The sequence below is a fragment of the Carettochelys insculpta genome, chromosome 9 (genome assembly GCF_033958435.1).
Source record: "Carettochelys insculpta isolate YL-2023 chromosome 9, ASM3395843v1, whole genome shotgun sequence".
NCBI lineage: Eukaryota > Metazoa > Chordata > Testudines > Carettochelyidae > Carettochelys > Carettochelys insculpta.
In genome coordinates, this window is record NC_134145.1 from 46,792,760 (window position 1) to 46,811,546 (window position 18,787).

General features: G+C 36.1%; 1 protein-coding gene across 3 annotated transcripts in view; it reads left to right on the forward strand.

Annotated features, from left to right (window-relative positions):
- DENND1B (DENN domain containing 1B) overlaps positions 1 to 18,787 on the forward strand; it is a 297,081-nt gene that overhangs the window by 250,631 nt on the left and 27,663 nt on the right. For all 3 annotated transcript variants that reach the window (XM_075002439.1, XM_075002440.1, XM_075002441.1), the window contains 4 exons: positions 6,282 to 6,322; positions 7,209 to 7,277; positions 11,635 to 11,691; positions 12,531 to 12,641. In XM_075002439.1, the coding sequence (XP_074858540.1) occupies positions 6,282 to 6,322; positions 7,209 to 7,277; positions 11,635 to 11,691; positions 12,531 to 12,641 (278 nt within the window). The remainder of the gene's footprint in view (positions 1 to 6,281; positions 6,323 to 7,208; positions 7,278 to 11,634; positions 11,692 to 12,530; positions 12,642 to 18,787) is intronic.

Genomic DNA, 18,787 nt, shown 5'->3' on the forward strand with positions numbered 1-18,787 from the left:
TTGAATTATTTTAATGTAATGAACTATGTTTTATAAAATCAAATTAAGGTGATATTTTTATTAGATTTTTTAAAAATATTGCCTTCCTTAATAATTGATTAGAGATTTACTGACTATAGAATATTTTTGTAATAATTACAAGATATTACTTCCCTATTTCCTTTTAGTAATGGATAATTTAGCTATCTTCGAATCTGTCTTTTTAAAACCCCTTCATGTATCTCATATATTTCTGCAACATGCCAACATCAGATTTCTCCAAAATATGAGTAATTTCTGTGTCAAGCAAAGTGCACTGAGCATAAATACATAATTTTAAAGTGCAGTTCTACTCTAAAAACGAACAGTGAAAAATGTATATTCTTCTTAAGTAAATCTGTTATTTCCTGTTTGTATTCAGTCATATCCGCTGGCTTTAGTGAACGAAATAAATGTGACAGGTTTTTACTCCTAGCCTGGCCAACCCAATACTTCTAAGAAAGTAAATGGTAGGTCCAATTCCATATTCTACCTTTCCAACAGGACTGTCTAATCATTTCCAGTTATCTGGCAAGTCAGTCACACCTTTTTAGTTCTAAACAGCTGTATTTCCTACAATAAATATGCCCCCCACAATGCCATTTTTTATTTTTCATAACAGAGCCCCAGTTTTCGATATAAATGTGAATTGCCTGATCTGAACCAAATTCTGTCTCCTAGGACTGCTTTGTGACAGTCTTCTGTCAAAAAGCTAAACTAAAACTAGCTGATCTGGTGAATGGCCTATTTATCCTGCAGAGGTATGTGTCATGTCCTCTGAACTCTAGACAAAAAAGCCTAAAGCCTTTTTTAAAGTTACTTTGCTCCCTTCTTTCTCCCATCTTCTTAAGATTAGGATAAGATGTGGCTTGTAGTTTGCTTTTACCTGAAGAGGTTAGGAGAAAATGCAGTCCCACTCAGCTTTAGTTTGTCCTCCCCCACCCCTTTAGGGCAATTTACTCCTACAGCTTTATAAATTGTTTTTATGGAGTGAACATGTCCATTCAGTTAAGTAATGTCAGTGCATAAAGTTCCTTTGCTTCCTCTCTCTGCTACAGTTGAGGTCAAAAGGCTGCAGAGAAATAACAGAACTTTGATAATGCTAAGTTCTTGGCTCTACATGGCTATGTTCTGTCAAACACATGTGTTATTTGGCTATGCTCATGAGGGAATGTTCACCTTCAATGGAAGTTTTGTGTTTGAATTTATTGTATCCTTACTGTTCAAGTCAGACAAGCTGTACCAGGTTGTGGATAAATTGCTTAGGGCACATATTCCATATTTACATAACTGCTGTCTCATTATCATTATGAGGTACAGGCATACCAGCAACTATAGAATTGAAGGTGACATTTTGTGACACTGGAGGGGTAGAACTGTTGTAATTTTTCATAGTTAAAGCCCATCAACTTTATCATTGGCTCATAACTACACAACTTTGGAGTCTATCTTTCAGAAAGGTCACTGAAAGTCAAAGTAACCTGCGCATTCTTGAAGGGACAGATGAACACATCATAAAGGATAGAGATAAGATTTTCATGCTGTTGAGTCAAACAAAGAACTTTCAGCCACTCCATTTTCATTAATATTTTATTGCATTTTGCAACAAATGCAAACAGTTAAACTATACAGAAATTTTTAACTGCAGATTTGAAGCAATACTCCCATTTAATATACGTGCGTGCACACACACACACACACACGTGTGTGTGTGTGGGTGTGTATGCATATGTGTGTATATACATAGAGAGAGAGAAAGAGTATTCTTTAAATATAGTGATTTGAAAATACACTTGGCATTCTTCATCATGCAACATTCCTATTAAAACTTTTTCACAGTTTTCCACCTTTGCTCACATGCATTCTCCTACAGAGGTAAATAAGAGAATCATTAGTGTTAATATAAATTTCAGGGCTCAGACTATTGACAGTGCACCCTGTGTCCTTTTCCTTCTACTCTGAGTTTTTGAATCCACACTTATACCCACTAGGTGTGCCATGAGAAAAAAAATTCTGTTAGCCGGCAGAAAATTTGATCCCCACCTGCTGTAAAAGGGTTTTCATTCACTTTTAACAAGGTACATATAAAGTGAATGTAGGGAATGGGAAAGGGTATGCCAAAGATCTGGGAGTAATATCGAGAATCAGGTGTTCGACACCTTGTTTCCCAGAAGCCTACCAATTGCAGAGGTATTAGGATTGCTAATCATCTTTATGCTCCCTTTGGGCCATCTGCTTTTCCTTCTTTTTTCTCTCACACATTCACACCATGCTTCAGTGAATTCCCTTTCACAATAGGAAACACAAACTTTATTGATGGAAAAAGAATCATGTTTATTCCAAAAACTTGCTAAATCAATTTTTTCAGTAGAATTTTCTTTTTCCTTAGTATGATCAGATTGGCCAATAGGCTGAAACCCGGTGTGAGCCTATATTTGATTGCTACTGTTTAGGTAAAACTTTTTGCACGGTTATATTTATGTATTGGCCCCTGGTCACATCTGGCTGCTCAGAAATGCAAACTGCAAGTCTTGTAATTCCAAGAAAATTGTCTTTCCTACATAAATTAGCATTAGCAAGAAATTTAACTGGGATTTTTTCCTGCTTCTATAGCAACAAACCATCAACATCTTTCCAACTATCACCTACTTTTTCTTGGACTGGGGCTTTGTAGTAAATTTACAGATGCATGCTACTATTCCAGACAAGAACTGGGTCTCCCCTAGTGGGTTCCAGAACCAGCTACTTGAAGAAGCAGTCATTTAAAGTATCAGTGTTTTCTCTGCATCTCATCCCAAAGTAATGTATACCCAGTCAGTATGTGACTAGTTGAATCCTGCATTGTCACTGTGGTTTTTTTGATTTTGATAGCCTCTCTAATCTCCTTTAGCCTTCCAGAGTCACTATCACTATCCTCGTCATGTCAGTAATATATTCTTACTTTGATATTCTGATTATTAGAGCACAGAATTACCATCTATCGAGATTCTGTGGAACATTTTAGTTCATTTAAGATTTTTACCTCATTTAATTCTACATTTTCTTTCATGTATAATGCCAGTCCCCCACCATCGTGACCTGTTCTGTCATCCTGATATATTTTGTACCCTGATACAACTGTGTCCCATTGATTGTCCTCCTTCCACCAAATTTCTGTGATACCTATTATATCAATATCCTCATTTAATACAAGGCTCTCTAGTTCCCATCTTATTACTTAGACTTTTAGCATTTGTGTGTAATCACTTTAAACATTTGTCACTATTTGTCTGCCCTCTCCTGATGTATTAGATTCTTCCTCATTTGATTATTTTTCATCTGATCTTACCCATACTTAATCACCTTCGATCCTCTCCTTGGTAGTAGAACATAGAAAATCCCTATTTATAGGCCCTCCCATAAGAGATGCCTGTGTCTGATCCATGTGCCCCTCTGTACCCATCAGCTTTCCCCCAGCCCTTAGTTTAAAAGCTGTTCTACAACCTTTTTAACGTAAAGTGCCAGCAGTATGGTTCTGTTGTGGTTTAGGTGAAGCACATGCTTCCTGTATAGGCTCCCCCTTTCACAAAAGTTTGTCTAGTTCCAAATTAATTTAAACCCTCCTCCCTGCACCGTTGTCTCATCCGTGCATTGAGACTCTGAAGTTCAGCCTGTGTACCTGGCCCTGCATGTGGAACTGGAAATATTTCAGAGAACACTACCATACAAGTCCTTGATTTAAGTCTTTCTTAGCAGCCTAAATTTTGCCACCAGAACCTCTCTCCTACCCTTTCCTATGTCATTGGTACCTATATGTACCATGACCACCGGCTCCTCCCCTGCACTACACGTAAGTCTAACTAGATGTCTCGAGATCAGCAGCCTTCACACCAGGCAGGCAATCACCATATGGTTCTCCCAAAGCCAGCTGTTTATGTTTCTAATGATCAAATCCCCCATTACTAACACCTCTCTTTTCCTAATGACTGGAGTTCCCTCCCACAGTGAGGTATCCTCAGTGCTAGAGGATACCACATCATCATCTGGAAGGAGGGTCCCAACTGTGGGATTGTTTCGCTCTGCTCCAGTTGAATGTTCCCCTTCCCTGAGACTTTCACACTCCTCAACAACAACAGGGGACTGTCTGAATGGAGGTGGGACAGTTTTACAGTGTCCCAGAAAGCCTCATGCACATAGTGCTGTCTCCCTTACCTTCTCCGGCTCAGCCCTTCTGGCCTCCAAAGCCCATACACAGTTTCCGAGCGCCAGGAGTTCCTTGCATTGAATGCACAGGTACACCCCCTGTCCATTCTGCATTGGGTACAATAAACAGGGAATAACCCCATTCTGCTGCTGGGCTTTTGCCTGCATTTCCTTCTGCAGATAATTGGACTTTTGATAGGTTTTTATTTAGATCAGATAGTTTTGGTTTTAGTTTAATTTAAAAGAAATTTTAAAGAACGTCAAATGTATCTAGCTTGTTTCAAAACTCCCACACAAAACTCCCTGTTAGCTGTTCCTGTCAGCTAAGCTCCCTGGTTACTTACTAGGAGGATTTATATAGCCCTGGCCTTCCTGATGGCTCCAAGCCCCACACCCCTTTCCCCCCACCAGTTAAAGGTTGACCAATGGACAGAGGGTTCTGGCCTTCAACTCCTCATTGAGACGCTCACAGCTTCCAACTGCCAGCATCAGCAGTTTGTCCTTCAAACAACTCAGTACACAGATCTCCAAACAAACAGACAGTTGCAAGCTCAGCATGCAGTAGCTTTAAGGCAACCAGCAAGTAACCCCCAACACACACCTAAATTGTTACATTACCCAAGTTCATTAAATTAGTGAAGTAGTAATTGCTAGATTTGGTCTTATGGTGAGAAAGTAGTTTTTGTGTGTGTAATATACATCCTCCATTATTATCAATGAGCCTAATCAATCTTAAAAGGATACATGTTCAGTCTTAGTGAATGTAGTGTCTTGGTTAGGGCACTTCTGTTGGGAATAAGCACACAGTCAACTCTAGTGAGTTCTCTTTTTCCAACTTAATGTCACTTTCACTCACTCAACCATTCCTGAGAACTTGGGTATTGCAGAATTGCTTGCAAATAATTTTGTGCAGTGGTATAGAACATTTAAATGAAAACATTTCTGCCAGTCCAAACACCTAAATCCCTTCAGTTATCTCACATACAAATTGCTGGATTACCTTTTGCAATTATGCAGTAAATCGTTAGACAGATTCTGTGAGAACCAGGTTTGCTGGTATTTGGCTTTCTACCAGCCAATTCAGGTACTAATTATTAGATTTATTTCAAAGCTTAAATTTTTGAAATATTTTATTAAAATGCTGATGTTATGTCAAATTATATCATTGTGTTCCTTGGAGTTATAAATTCTCTCTTTGAATGGAATGATTTTTGTGATCTCAAATTTCTTGCTTGGAAATATTCATTTATGGTAACTATTGTTGCACTTTACGCTACCAATATACTCAATTGATTAAGCTACTTCTTAACATTTCTCTACAGAAAGGAAGTCAGTCTTGCATGCCTTCTGAAACTGATGTTTCTGTTGCTCAACCACCCTATCAAATATTAATTTATCTTTTGTGTCCAACTTCATATCACTCAATGATCTTATCTATGTTGGCCTTTGTCTTACTCATCCACTTGCCTTCTGAAAGAAAAAGCATAATGTTTATACTTCTATTTTCAGTGGGATTTCCTACACAGGAGATGAGAAATGATACTTCTTCCTGTTGCTAGTCTTTTTATTCCGATACTGTGATGATAATGTCTACAGTCCAGTTTATTTCTTCACTACAAGTTTTTGTTTTTGCCCAAAGAAATAGAGGAATGAATCCAGTTCTGGATAAAAAGGGGGAAATCACCAATTCCAGTATAAAATATATTCTTAGCACAATATATACACTCTCTCCTTCAGACTTTTATGATTTTCCCTTTTGTTTTTAGTGAGTCTGATGAATATTTGATTGCAGGTTTAGTTTCTCTTTGTACTTAAGTCAGAATTAGCAATTTTAGAGAAAAAGTTTGGGTGTAGTGAAAAAAGCCTTATTCCAAAGAAAATAAAAGGTTCATAGAAAGGTATCCCCATTTTTTTCTTTTTTGTGCATGTGGGAGTTTTCTCCTTCACAGTACTGAAAAACTCAAATTTAAGTTTAACAGTAATTTTTTTAAAGCAAAGTATATTGTTGAGATGGCAAGAACATCCAAATGTGATGAATGTTTCTCTCATAATGTTTATTTTATTTTACATTCATATCTCAGGAAATTCAAGATCTTATCAGCAGTGGGTGCATACAGTGAAGGTAAGATGATTTTATTTTTATTTGTATCTATCTTTGGAAAAGTCAGCATGCTGAACTTCCAGCATTAAAATGAAAATTTGACACTCTAGGTTTAATTAGCCCTATTCTCTAAATTTTTGTTGTATTCCGTATATTAATATAATGAAATATTTTATCAAAATATTTTGCCGTTAATTTGTGTCTTTGTCATGGCAACATTTTTATATTAGTTTAAAAATGAGTCATGTCTCATGCACAAAATAAATGCCAAGTTTTGCGAAGTGTGGAATGTTTTCCTGTGCATCTAGCCAAGGGTTTTTCTGTATGCTGCATTGTGTTACATTCCATAACTGTTAGTTAGGTGTAGCACTAGGATTTGATAGGAATTTTGTCACTTCTGGTAAACAGCAGTTTGTCTAATATTAATTTTTCTCCATAATCTGCCTAACAGAGGACGCTTTGTTGCACAACATTGTTGCTATGAAGGATTAGTAAAAGATAGCATTTTAATAAAAACTGTTGAGACTCAATTAGACATTATTACCTTCATGTGATAGAAATAGCTTTTTTAAAAAATGCAATACATACATTAAGAAGCCAAGGAAAAATTCCATATTACATGTAAATAGGTGATTCATGGATATGTGAATACGTCATTGTGTTAGAATGCATTGATAAATATATGTCAGCCCTGAGCGTGAAATACTGTAACCCTTGTGTAGCTGAAGATGTAGACAGTAGATTGTAGATTGAAAGCAACTGTGGAAATTTGTCCTAATTTAAAGAGAGTCATTATTTTCCTAATACATTTTATGCCAGCCTGTTGTATATATTTTTTACTATTGTCTTGTCTTAACTGTTAATCTGTGTTGTAAGGGTTATTTAAATGTGTTTCTGTGTGTTTCAGAAAGGAGGTGCACTGATCAATACAGCAGTGACCAAAGCCAGCCCTGCTGTGAAGACAGCATACAAATTTGTAAGATCAACTCAGACTGTGCTTAAAAAAAAAAAAAAAGACAGATATGATCCTACAATTTCCAATTTTTCTCAAAATCTTAAAAAGCTGTATCCTTCCAATATGTGTTCCAGAAAAACATTACAGCCTAAAAAAATGTTTTTCAGCTTTCATTCCTAATCCAGTGTAGTTCCGGGGTCTTAAGAGTTGATTCTGAGTCTAATAGATAGCTAGAGCAAAACAATCCATGTTGCTCTTTTAAGGTGTTGATTATGCTAATTTGAGTTTCATTCAAAATATACAATAGACTGAATACCTGATACATATTTGAATGACAGCTGAAAACCTCTACTGAACTGATGATAATATTAAAATATGGATTCTGAGAATAGTAAATTTCAATTACTGTAAAATGCCTTTACTTCTTCCAGAACAACAAGAAGTCTTTTGGCACCTTATAGACTAACAGATATTCTGGAGCATAAGCTTTCGTGAGCAAAGACCCATTTCATCGGATGCATGAGTTGGGGGATGCTTTCAGAGAATGGGGTCCCAGGAAGAGGGAGGGCGAGAGCTGACAAAAGGTCTATTCAGCAAGGTGGAAATGGCCCAGTATCAACAGTACTTATCAGAAGAGCTAAAAACAAGTCAGATCCAACAGGGGGATGAGAGCCTGTTACTGGGACGCCACTCTTTAAATACCCCTCTGAAACCACCCCCCCCTACTCATGCATCTGATGAAGCAGGTCTTTGCCCATGAAAGATTATGCTCCAAGATTTCTGTTAGTCTATAAGGTGCCACAAGACTTCTTGTTGTTCTCAAATCTGCAGACTAACACGGCTACCTCTCTGATACTTTACTTCTTCCTGGCAGTATAAATTTAAAAATATAATTTACAGTCCTCAGTGATGCAAAGGGATCTTTGTCTAAATAACAATAAGTCCTAAGGATTTCATTTTGGACCGAGTGGTACCCTGTCCAAAGTGGGTTGGCAAGCACTTATATAATTTTCAGGGAACTATTGCAGTCACAAACTTTCATCATAAGCAGCCTTTTACTTACCTGAGCATGAGCATCATTTAAACTGATAGGTATTATGTTAATGATATTTCACTAATTCAAAAATCTATGGATTTTCACTCCTGTCCCTTGACTTATATCTTGTAGACAAAGATGGGATGTAAATCTGCACCACTCCAGTGTGCCACATGTTAACAGTTTTAATGAATCCTGCTATAATAAAAGCTACCCAGTGCATTTTGCTCTAGTCCACTTAGGAACAGGAATAGATCAAAGTGTTCCAGGGAAATTTTAGTTGGTGGAAGCAAGATCCACATTGGTAGCGTGTACCAGACTAGTGGAGTGAAGATTTACATGTAAACTTGCCACATGCTGTGAGATTAAAATCATAGAACACTAGAACTGGAAGGGACCTCAAAAGGTCATCAAGTCCAGGTCCCTGCCCTCTCAGCAGGACCAATCACCATCTAGACCAGCATTTCCCAAAGAGTGGTCCATGGCCCAGTACTAGTCCTTGGAAAAAATAATAGTCTGTAGAAAATATACAGATTATCACTATGTACTATTACTATTGTGAATAAATAATAAACAGTGAAAATTTATTCATTTTTCATTCTTTTTTTAAATATACATTTATATTTTTGGGCCACAAAAATGGTCCTGAAAAAAAATGGGTCCCAAGTTTGGGGAAAACCTGACCTAGACCATCGACGATAGGTGTCTGTCTAACCTGGTCTTAAATAGCTCCAGCAATGGAATTCCACAACCTCCCTAGGTAATTTATTCCTGTGTTTAACTACCCTGACAGAAAGTTTTTCCTAATGTCTACTTTAAACCTCCCTTGCTGCAGTTTAAGCCCATTGCTCCTTGTCCTGTCCTCAGAGGCCAAGGAGAATAATTTTTCTCCATCCTCCTTGTAACCCTCTTTGAGGTATGTGAAAACCACTAACATGTCCCCTCTAAGTCTTTTTTCTAAACTAAACAAGCACAGTTCTTTCTTAGTTTAGAAAAGAGAAGACTTAGTTTTATGTCTCCAGTTTAACAAGCAGTCCAGTTTTTAAATTATCTTTAAATATGGCTAGCTCACAAAGAATGTGAATTACATTACATTATCGAGGGAATAGAAACATTGTGCAATCTCGTGAGAAATGGTGCAATGATAAGCATTTCAAGATTGGCTTAAAGAATTTTTTTTTGCCTTCCTTTTGGTTTTTCCAAGGGCACTTTAATCATAGAATCCTAGGGATGGAAGGGACCTCAGGAGTTCGAGTCCAGCCCCCTGCCTAAAGCAGGATCAACCCTAACTCAATCATCCCAGCTAGGACTTGGTCCAGTCAGGACTTAAAAACCTCTAGGGATGGAGATTCCACCACCTCTCTAGGTAACACATTCCATCACTTCACCACCCTCCTGGTGAAATAGTTTTTCCTAATATCCAACCTACACCTCCCCTCTGGAACTTGAGACCATTGCTCCTTGTTCTGCCATCCATCACTACTGAGAACAGCTTCTCTCCATTCTCTTCAGAGCCTCCCCTTCAGGAAGTTGAAGTCTGCAGTCAAATCACCCCTCACTCTTCTCCTCTGCGAACTAAATAAGCCCAAATCCCTCAGCCTTTCCTCATAGGTCATGTGCTCCAGCCCCCTCATCATTTTTGTTGCCCTCTGCTGGACCCTCTCCAGTGCATCTACATCCTTTCTATACCAGGAGGCCCAGAACTGGATGCAATTATCCAGATTAAACCGAAGCATACTACGTCATTTTGAATAAATCAGTGCTTCAGTGTGATGCTAATAGATTTTAAATAAAACTTTAAAAGAGAATTTTTAATTATGTATCAATTTAAACTTTCATAACATTTGTGAGGAAAGAAACAGGTACATAAATTAGAAGTACTGTAAATCCACATGCTCATTTATAATTTAAAAATGGTTCATTAACAGGTTATCAGGAAATTATTCTCCTCCTCTATTTTTCAGGAGCGTAAATGAGGTGTATTATTTCCTCCCAGGCACTCATTTTGCCCATTATGTCCTTGATCCTACTTTTTCTGCATGAGCAGACTTCTTTGTGTGCAAGATTTGTCATTAGTTTCTGTGGGATTTTGTGCATGTTCAGGAGTGGGCCTATATGTCCTCTGTTACTCTTTCCCTTTCCATACATGTATGCATCTACTACATGGCATCTTCTTGCATTGCTGTTGAGATTCTGAGCTTATCATTTAAGGGTCAAATATTCAAAAGTGCCTTAATCTTGCCTTGCATATTGTCCTAAGCAGTGGGGGGATGGGGGGCAGGAGGGAGGAAGTGTGGTGGGGGGAGTGCACAGGATGACAGAATTTTTGGCTCCTGGGCAAAGAGTGAGGGGATTGGCTCCATGCTCCTGGAAGATGAGTCTCAGAAGGATGTGGCAGAGCTGGGGCTAGCTTTCCCTTGCCAGTCTTTCATCGCTGCCTGACAGCAGTAGCTGGAAGCCCCAAGCTTTTATCAATTGGTGGCCCCAGGACATCTGCCACCTTTGCTCCCTGCCCCCCCACCCCGATTTGTGGGATGTGTGTCATATGTAGATTCTGATGTTTTTCATGTATGACTCAAAAATAAAAAGTCACAGACGTAATTTTCAAGACTAGTGTTGAAAATTGGTTAACTTGGATCTAACTGGGTTCATGTAGGAAAACTTTCCTGTTCCTCTTAAGACTGGATTAGCATCTAGCAATTATAAACTAGAAATTTTTGAATGTAACTAGTTGTCATCAAAAATGGTAATTCATCTCTAAATAGAGGGATGCCCTTGGATCCGTTTTCTGTGCATATTATTTTCAGGAACAGTCATGGGACTTGGCTGCCTATTTTATTGCACATGATTTCTCCCTTACAGCACTATGCTGTTGAGCAACTCTGGAGAGATTCTCCATCTGCGTATATAACCACTTCATTCCTTTTAAGATTGATGTTGCCTTGCAAGTTTACTAGACTTGAACACAGTAGCAGTGAGATTGAAAATTGTAACATTTTTCCAACATGACTTCCTGTTAAAGTACTACTTCACTTTTAAAGGACTATCTCAAATAAAGATATGGACACAGGAGACCAAAGGGATGGTTCATTTTTAGCAATAAGTGAATAGGTAAATTGGTCTGTTTTCACAACATTGGCATGTATGCACAACTCTTACTGACGGCTATTAGCATAGCATAGCTGACTAGTACAGCCCATGTGAAATTAGTGATAGAGACTATTCTTGTATTACATTAATTAAGAAATTAATGTCTCATTAAGTAGGACTTACAAAAAATGTTCTGTGAACAAAGCCTGTATCTTGTTCTATGACTTACATCCTTTCATTTTAATTTTCTAGGCAAAAAATCATGCAAAGCAGGGAATAAAAGAAGTGAGGAGTAAGTTAAAACCCAAGGTATGTAATACAATTTTTCCTTTCTTACATCCTTGTAGCAGTTTGAAATTTGTACTTTGCAAATCCCTTGAGATTTCCGTTTTTAGTGACTTTTGAAATATGCTTAGCCCTTTGTTCAACAATACATTTTTCATAACGAGCCCTCTGGCAAATATCTGTCATTCTATGCATCCACTGAATAATCTCTTTATTGTTTGCATATTTTAACATAGAACAACAGTGATCTTCAAAGATACAGTAACAGGATGTATGTTTTCATAAAGTTGATTACTTTGATATCACAATTGAAGCCTTTGCTTCAAGCTGAGAAGTTAAGACCATATAGTCTTGCAGTACATTGTAATTCACAAGGTATAGTTGTCTTATTTTGGATTCATATGATATTGAGCACAGTGTTAACATTTCAAAATAAAGAACCACTTTCAGACTTCGAGAACTAACATTGAAACATCAGAATGAAACTTGATTTAGGCATTTAAAGGCAGTTTTCCTAATGAGTTTAATTTGTTCATTGTGGTTTTCCTTGTGGGAACGATGACCTAACTGCAATGTTGTTTTATACTTTTCTCAAGTATAAAGTTTTAAAAAGTATTTGTAAACATGAGTGGTTTTAAATTGTTTTACACACATTCTAAAAGCTTCATTAGAAAATTTCATGCTGTGAAAGATGCATTTGATAACTGTTTACTTTTCAGTGCTGTGTTTCATTTTGTTAATAGATGTAATCTTAGGACAGTATTTATTAACGTGTGATCTGTGTTAACAAAATTATTTTAGTACTGTATGTATACGTTAGATATGCAGGTAAATATTTTTAACATGGGATTTCTGTTGTGTAGGAGAGTTGTGAAGAATATGGAACTTGTAGCTCTGGTGCAGTACAGTATATGCCGGTGTACACATTACATTATCAGAAAAGGAAAAGCTCAGAAAGACGAAGACTTGCCCAGGTAAGTCATCTGAAACCTGGACTATCACTTTCTTAAAATATGGGGCAGCCTGTTTTCCTGGTACAGTAGTATGTTAGAATAGCATGGTAAGTATCTGCATTACCACCTGCATTCAGGAAACACAATAATAAATAGTATTCACAATAATCTTGTTTGCATAATATTGTGTAGTGTTTTGAGAGGAGAGAGAATCATCTGTCATCCTCATGGAGGGGAAAATGGGAAATTCAGCAGGAAGATGGGGGTTGCCAGCTACACTTCTAGGAAATCACGGTTGGTTCTTAGAAATAGGACTATATTTAAAAAAATTAATAAACACTGTTTAAAAATACAGATAAGAAAGAGTACAAACTGATAAATCTAGGAATACTGAAGGGATGATATTTTGAAATTTTACTTAGTATGCACTTTTATGGATTCCCATTAGATAATAATTTCAGCGGCATAAAACACACTTTTCAAATTAAACATTAATATTAGTTTTTATTTGAGCTGATTTTCACTGATAAACTATCTTCTTACTACATTAAAATTCAGTGACATGTCTTAGTACTTTATCTAAAGCCAGTTAATTTTGAGAGAGGACGTGTCTTTAATTTAGACTGTACTCAGTCTGATTATCAGATAATGAATTTATTACTACGTCAGCTAGCTAACAGTGTGTCAGATGTCTTGTCTTGCTGTTCTCAGTCCTTTAGTCATTCTGATTCTCTGTAACAGGTATAATACTTCAGTTTTAGCCCAGTACTAATTCTCAACTGCTGACCCTATTTGAGATATATAGTGTAATAAACAGTTGGGAGTTTTGTCGTCATTTAAAAAAAAAATACACACACGTGTGTATATATACACATATATATAAAAAAGCAGGAGTTTGTATGTATTATTGACTATATATATAATTAATTATACATACAAGCTCCTTTTTATACCACAAATATTTATTTCTTAGATGAGACGTGTGGGCTACAGGTCAAATGAGTACCTCTTCGAATTGCCAGTTAAAATTACCTGACTATTGACCCATTTTACTGTATGTGATGTTTTGATAAAATTCTAATTCTATAAGCACATACTTGCATTCATTTTTGAATGATAATAAAATAAAAATGTGTGTGGAAACTAATATAAAATTGGAGTTGATTAGTGACCATAGAAAGTTAGAAATTGAATGGTAATAGTGATGCCACTGAGTCCAGTTATATAAATAATGTAGGCATATCTATTTTAATTATGCAGATAGATTCTCTCCTGTAACATGTTTTTCAGGTTACTTTTTAAATAAAATAATATTAAACCCTGCAAGTGTGTGCTGTTAGTGAATTTTCACAGATAGGATGCACTGTGATAGTCTTTCTTTCAGAACCTGGTTTAGTTTGAATTCTCTAACTTGACTGTTGAAACGGAAGATATTCAGACAGATTTAGAATTTTAAAAATATAGTATGTATAATGAAGATTGAAACTTAACATATTTATTTTTCATTGATAACTGCCATTCTAATATACGGAAACTTTTTGATCATATGTTTGATCAGTGTTTCATAACACTGCTTGTTTTGGTACACTGTCAAAACACATACCCAAATCTGTGTATATGTTCACTTAAATGCCTGTGCATGTATGCAAATATGCAACACAAGGTTAGCTAAAAATATGTGTGCATATTCAGATGTTTTTACATGCTGCATACGTAGAGAAACTGTTAGTTTATTAATTTACTTCATAGGCAGTTCTGTGATATTTCACTTTAAATGTTTAATTTTAGTAGTGGGTTCCTTCTGAAGGACTGTGTTATTGCAAAATACTTCACATTTATCTGATTTTTCTTTCATATGTAACTTTTTGTTGTTGAAATAGAATATGCTTCTTTCAGAATGATACACTGTATCAAGGCAGAACCATTGAGTTTCTTTTTCAGTCCTATGCAAAAGAAGGGAAATCTTAATGTGCTTTGAAAAGCAGAGTGTTGTTTGAGGCAAGCACTGTTAGTAATGGCTCCATATTTTTGCCGAGCTATGAAAGCAGTATGATCTGTGCCCCCACCCCACTCTCTACCCTGAATGTCACATGCATTCAGTTGGCAGGAAAACAACAAGCTGTAATCAGTGACTAAGCAGTTTTGGTCTTCTACAGTTCCAAAAAATGCAAACCAGGCTTTCTGGTCCCAAAACATCATTAGCTATTTGGAGCCTCAGGCTGTTTTGTGTGTCATAATTGGTGCTGTTTTTAAACATGGAGGCTATTTGCATCAGCTAACAATAATATAAGATCCACTGGATTAACTGCTAGCTTTGTAAGCTTACATCTGTATAAATTATATTACTTATAACTTACTATTGTTAAAAGCAAGTGAATTGCATCATAGCTAACTTCATAAGTGTCGGGCTTTGTCTGGAGCTTTCCTTCCTGCTGATTAATTGTTGTTGTCCCCGTTTCTAAAATGTCATCTCAGAGTCGTAACTGAGAAATACGATAAGTATTAATGCTTATGCAGATACATATGTGTTTAAATATACATTTTAAATAACGAATAAAGCTTGGTCCATTGACAAAACAACTATTGGAATACTTACAAAATTCCAGACAGAATGGATTTTTAAGACTTCTTACCTCAGGATGATGAAGTCTTCCACCCCTCCCCTCCTCATTAATTTTCTTGCAGTGAGTCGTCTTAAAGTAGTGCAACCTAAAGAATTTAACGTGGCACTTAGTAATAACATGTCAGGCGTATGAGTGGGAGTTTTTTCCACATTGATGCTTCCCAGTAAATCACAAATGTAAAATTAGTCATTTGAAATTAATTCAAAATTTTGTTGATAATTTTAATATACTTTTTATAAAATAGAGTATAATACCAAAGTTCTCTTGATTCTAGAGATCAGTTTAATGACTGTTTCATTTTTAGGAGATGATGTATAGTAGAATGCGAATCTGCTTTTTATTGCAACTAATGGTACCTTCTCTGCTGGTCTGCTAATTAGTACGGTTATTCCTGTTTTGTTGATGAGGCTTAAATAAATGTCAAGGGTAAAGCCATGAAGATCTTCCAATTAGGCTTTGCGTTTGTAAAACCCAACCCATTTCCTTTTGTGTGAAGATGACAGTTCCAACTGCAGCCTCAGCCTAACAGGGCTCAAGGGAAAGGATTTTTCTCTGGTTTTATTGAAAACAAGGCCAGTTTGGCCCAGTGAGAATACTGGCACTGGTCACAATGGAAGGCCATTTTTAACAACGAATATTTACCAATCCTTATAATTGCTCTGGTAGTTTTTAAAAAAAATATATTTTAAGAAAAATCAGAATGAATTATGATATGCAAAAAAAATGTTCAATCCCATTCAGAGGGTAAAGAATTAAATCTATTATCACAAACTTTTTTTATATTATTAGTATATTGTTATTGATTGTATTGATTTACTTTAAATCTTTCCCAAGGAAAGCAAAAAAGAAAAACACAATTCGTAGCCTAAGATAGTGTTAGAAGACTTGTATGTGCTCTGTCTGTCTCTCTCTCTTTCTCATCACTGTATATTTGAGACCACTCTTGCTTAAGTTAGGTGTTCTGGGTGTTTTGTATGTGCTTGAACTTAGCTGTATCGCAAGTCAAAATTAACAGATGGATTGCCCTAAGCAAGGGAAAACCACCACAACAAAATCTAGTGAAAGTAGAGGATTGAAGCTTTTTTATTGTTAAGCCTTATTAAAACCTTGACATGTATGGTGCTGTTAACTGTTTCGTGTCTTGAACTAATAATGCTGTGCTGATATTTTCTATGTAGGCAAAATGTATGAGATAATTTAAAAGATTTGAGTTAAATGTTTTGAGCAGCAACTTTTAAAGCAAAATATAAGGTTGTTTCATCCCATCTTTATGGTATTTTATCGTATATTAACAAACTGCACTGGACTATCTTTTTGCTATGTGCAAACATTTTTTGGTATTGTGTAAATGAAATTGAGAACTCAGTTTTCCATAATTCATTTTAATTCCTTTTCTTTACATGTATTGATACAGTGCAGATTTTGGAAGTCAGGGCAGGGGAGACAGGAGCAAAGTATACACAGATGCAACCATGTTTCTGCCACATTGCTTAAAATACAAACAAAAAAAAAGCGAGAAAGTGTTTCAGTGAAAAAAAAAAAAAGAATGTCAGGAATATCTGTTTGTTTTCATGAATGTGATCTAAGTAGTTTTACTGTTATCCTGGTTGATTGGTAAGTTATTTAAAAGAGAACATTGTTGGATTTAAATAGTCCTTATGTGCTCAGTGCCTTATAAAACATGCTAGCAGATTTGCAGAGTACTGTGTAACAGCTATGAGCTCATTTTATAATTAATAAGCTACCAATGCACCTTTGTCTCTAAGGAAATAGACGTAAGGCTTACAGGCATGTATTGACTTGCAGTCATAATAAAAATAGGACATTTGGATTGGAAGTATAGATTTGCTGGGAATCCCAATGTGTCCATGGTGCTTTTTACACATGTATCAAAGCAACCAGGTGAGTTACTTGTAATGACTATGCAGTACTTCAAATATAGGGTTTTCAAAGGGTTTTAAAAATCTACTTTATAAATAGAAACTCATGTATACAGCAAGTGTAACTAAAATCTTCTATCTTGTTTTCCACAAAGATAGGTGAATTGACCAACAAAAGTATTCTTACTGTTTTCTTTTTAAAGCAGAACATAGATATAATACTCTGTATAATACATCATAATAAATAGAACACACACAATTCAATAGACAGGGCAAGTCTCAGGAAAGAGGGGGCAGCATTCAGCATCTTCAGAATACTGAGTGCCCCATACATCACTACCACCCCCAGTGGCCAGCAAAGAAATGGCATCATTATTAGCTTCAAAGGACCTCTAGTAACTCTGACAACTCTTCCCCCTCCCACACCCCCAACCTGGCAAAGGTGGTCGTTGTTGGAATAGAACATGAGAGGAAAACGAGGAGATTAGACTGTAACTGGAAAATTGCTGCTGAGTATAAATATTACAGAATAGGGAGACACAAGTCCCACTATCAAACAAGAATTAAATTTCATAATTTAAAAAACATAAAAGTTATAGTTCTGGGTTTTATGTTATATGTGGATTCAGATGAAATGTTTGGGATCTCATTTGGGAAACAGAATAATAGCTTCTGTTCACATGCCTCAATATCCACTGAAGATCCTTCATGAAGCTTGGATAGATTTAATCCCCATTGTATAATTAAAGTAATATAGATAAAATATAAAAATTGACATATGTCATTCAGAGTAACAGTAGTTCTGAATTTGTAATTTAATAGTGTGCATCATGTTTAGGGAAACTTCTATTAAATATTTGTTCTGAAATAAAGTTCAGTCATTAAATTATATATTGCGAACAAAAAAGGGCATAATTTGAAAATTCTGCAGAGAATTTTTTTTTCTTTAGTTTATGGGAAAAGCTTTTTTTTCCTTTATGTCAAGTAAGAGCTCTTCATTCTGCAAGATATTCAGCTTCTCCTTTAATTAAAAACGAAACCCTAGACAGCAAAAAATTCTAATTATAGATTACAAGAGTGCCCTCTGGTGGTCCTGACATCTTCCCATATATACAAACATATTGAATAGTAGAGAGAGAGCCATACTAGTCTGTATACTATCAAAACAAAAAAGCAGTCAAGTAGCACTTTAAAGACTAACAAAATAATTTATTAGGTGAGCTTTCGTGGGACAGACCCACTTCTTCAGACCATAGCCATACCAGAACGGACTCAATATTTAAGGCACAGAGAACTAAAAACAGCAATCAAGGTGGACCAATCAGAAAAAAAATTTATCAAGGTGAGCAAGTCAGAGAATAGAGGCACAGAAGGTGGAGTGGGGAAGTCGAGAATTAGATTCAGCCAAGTATGCAAATGAGCCTCTATAGTGACCCAGAAAATTTCCAGTTCAAACCACATGTTAATATGTCGAATTTGAATATAAAAGAAAGTTCAGTAGTCTTGATTACTGTTTTTGGTTCTCTTTGCCTTAAATGAGTCTGTTCTGGTATGGCTATGGTCTGAAGAAGTGGGTCTGTCCCATGAAAGCTCACCGAATAAATTATTTTGTTAGTCTTTAAAGTGCTACTTGACTGCTTTTTCTGTTTTGATACGAACCTAT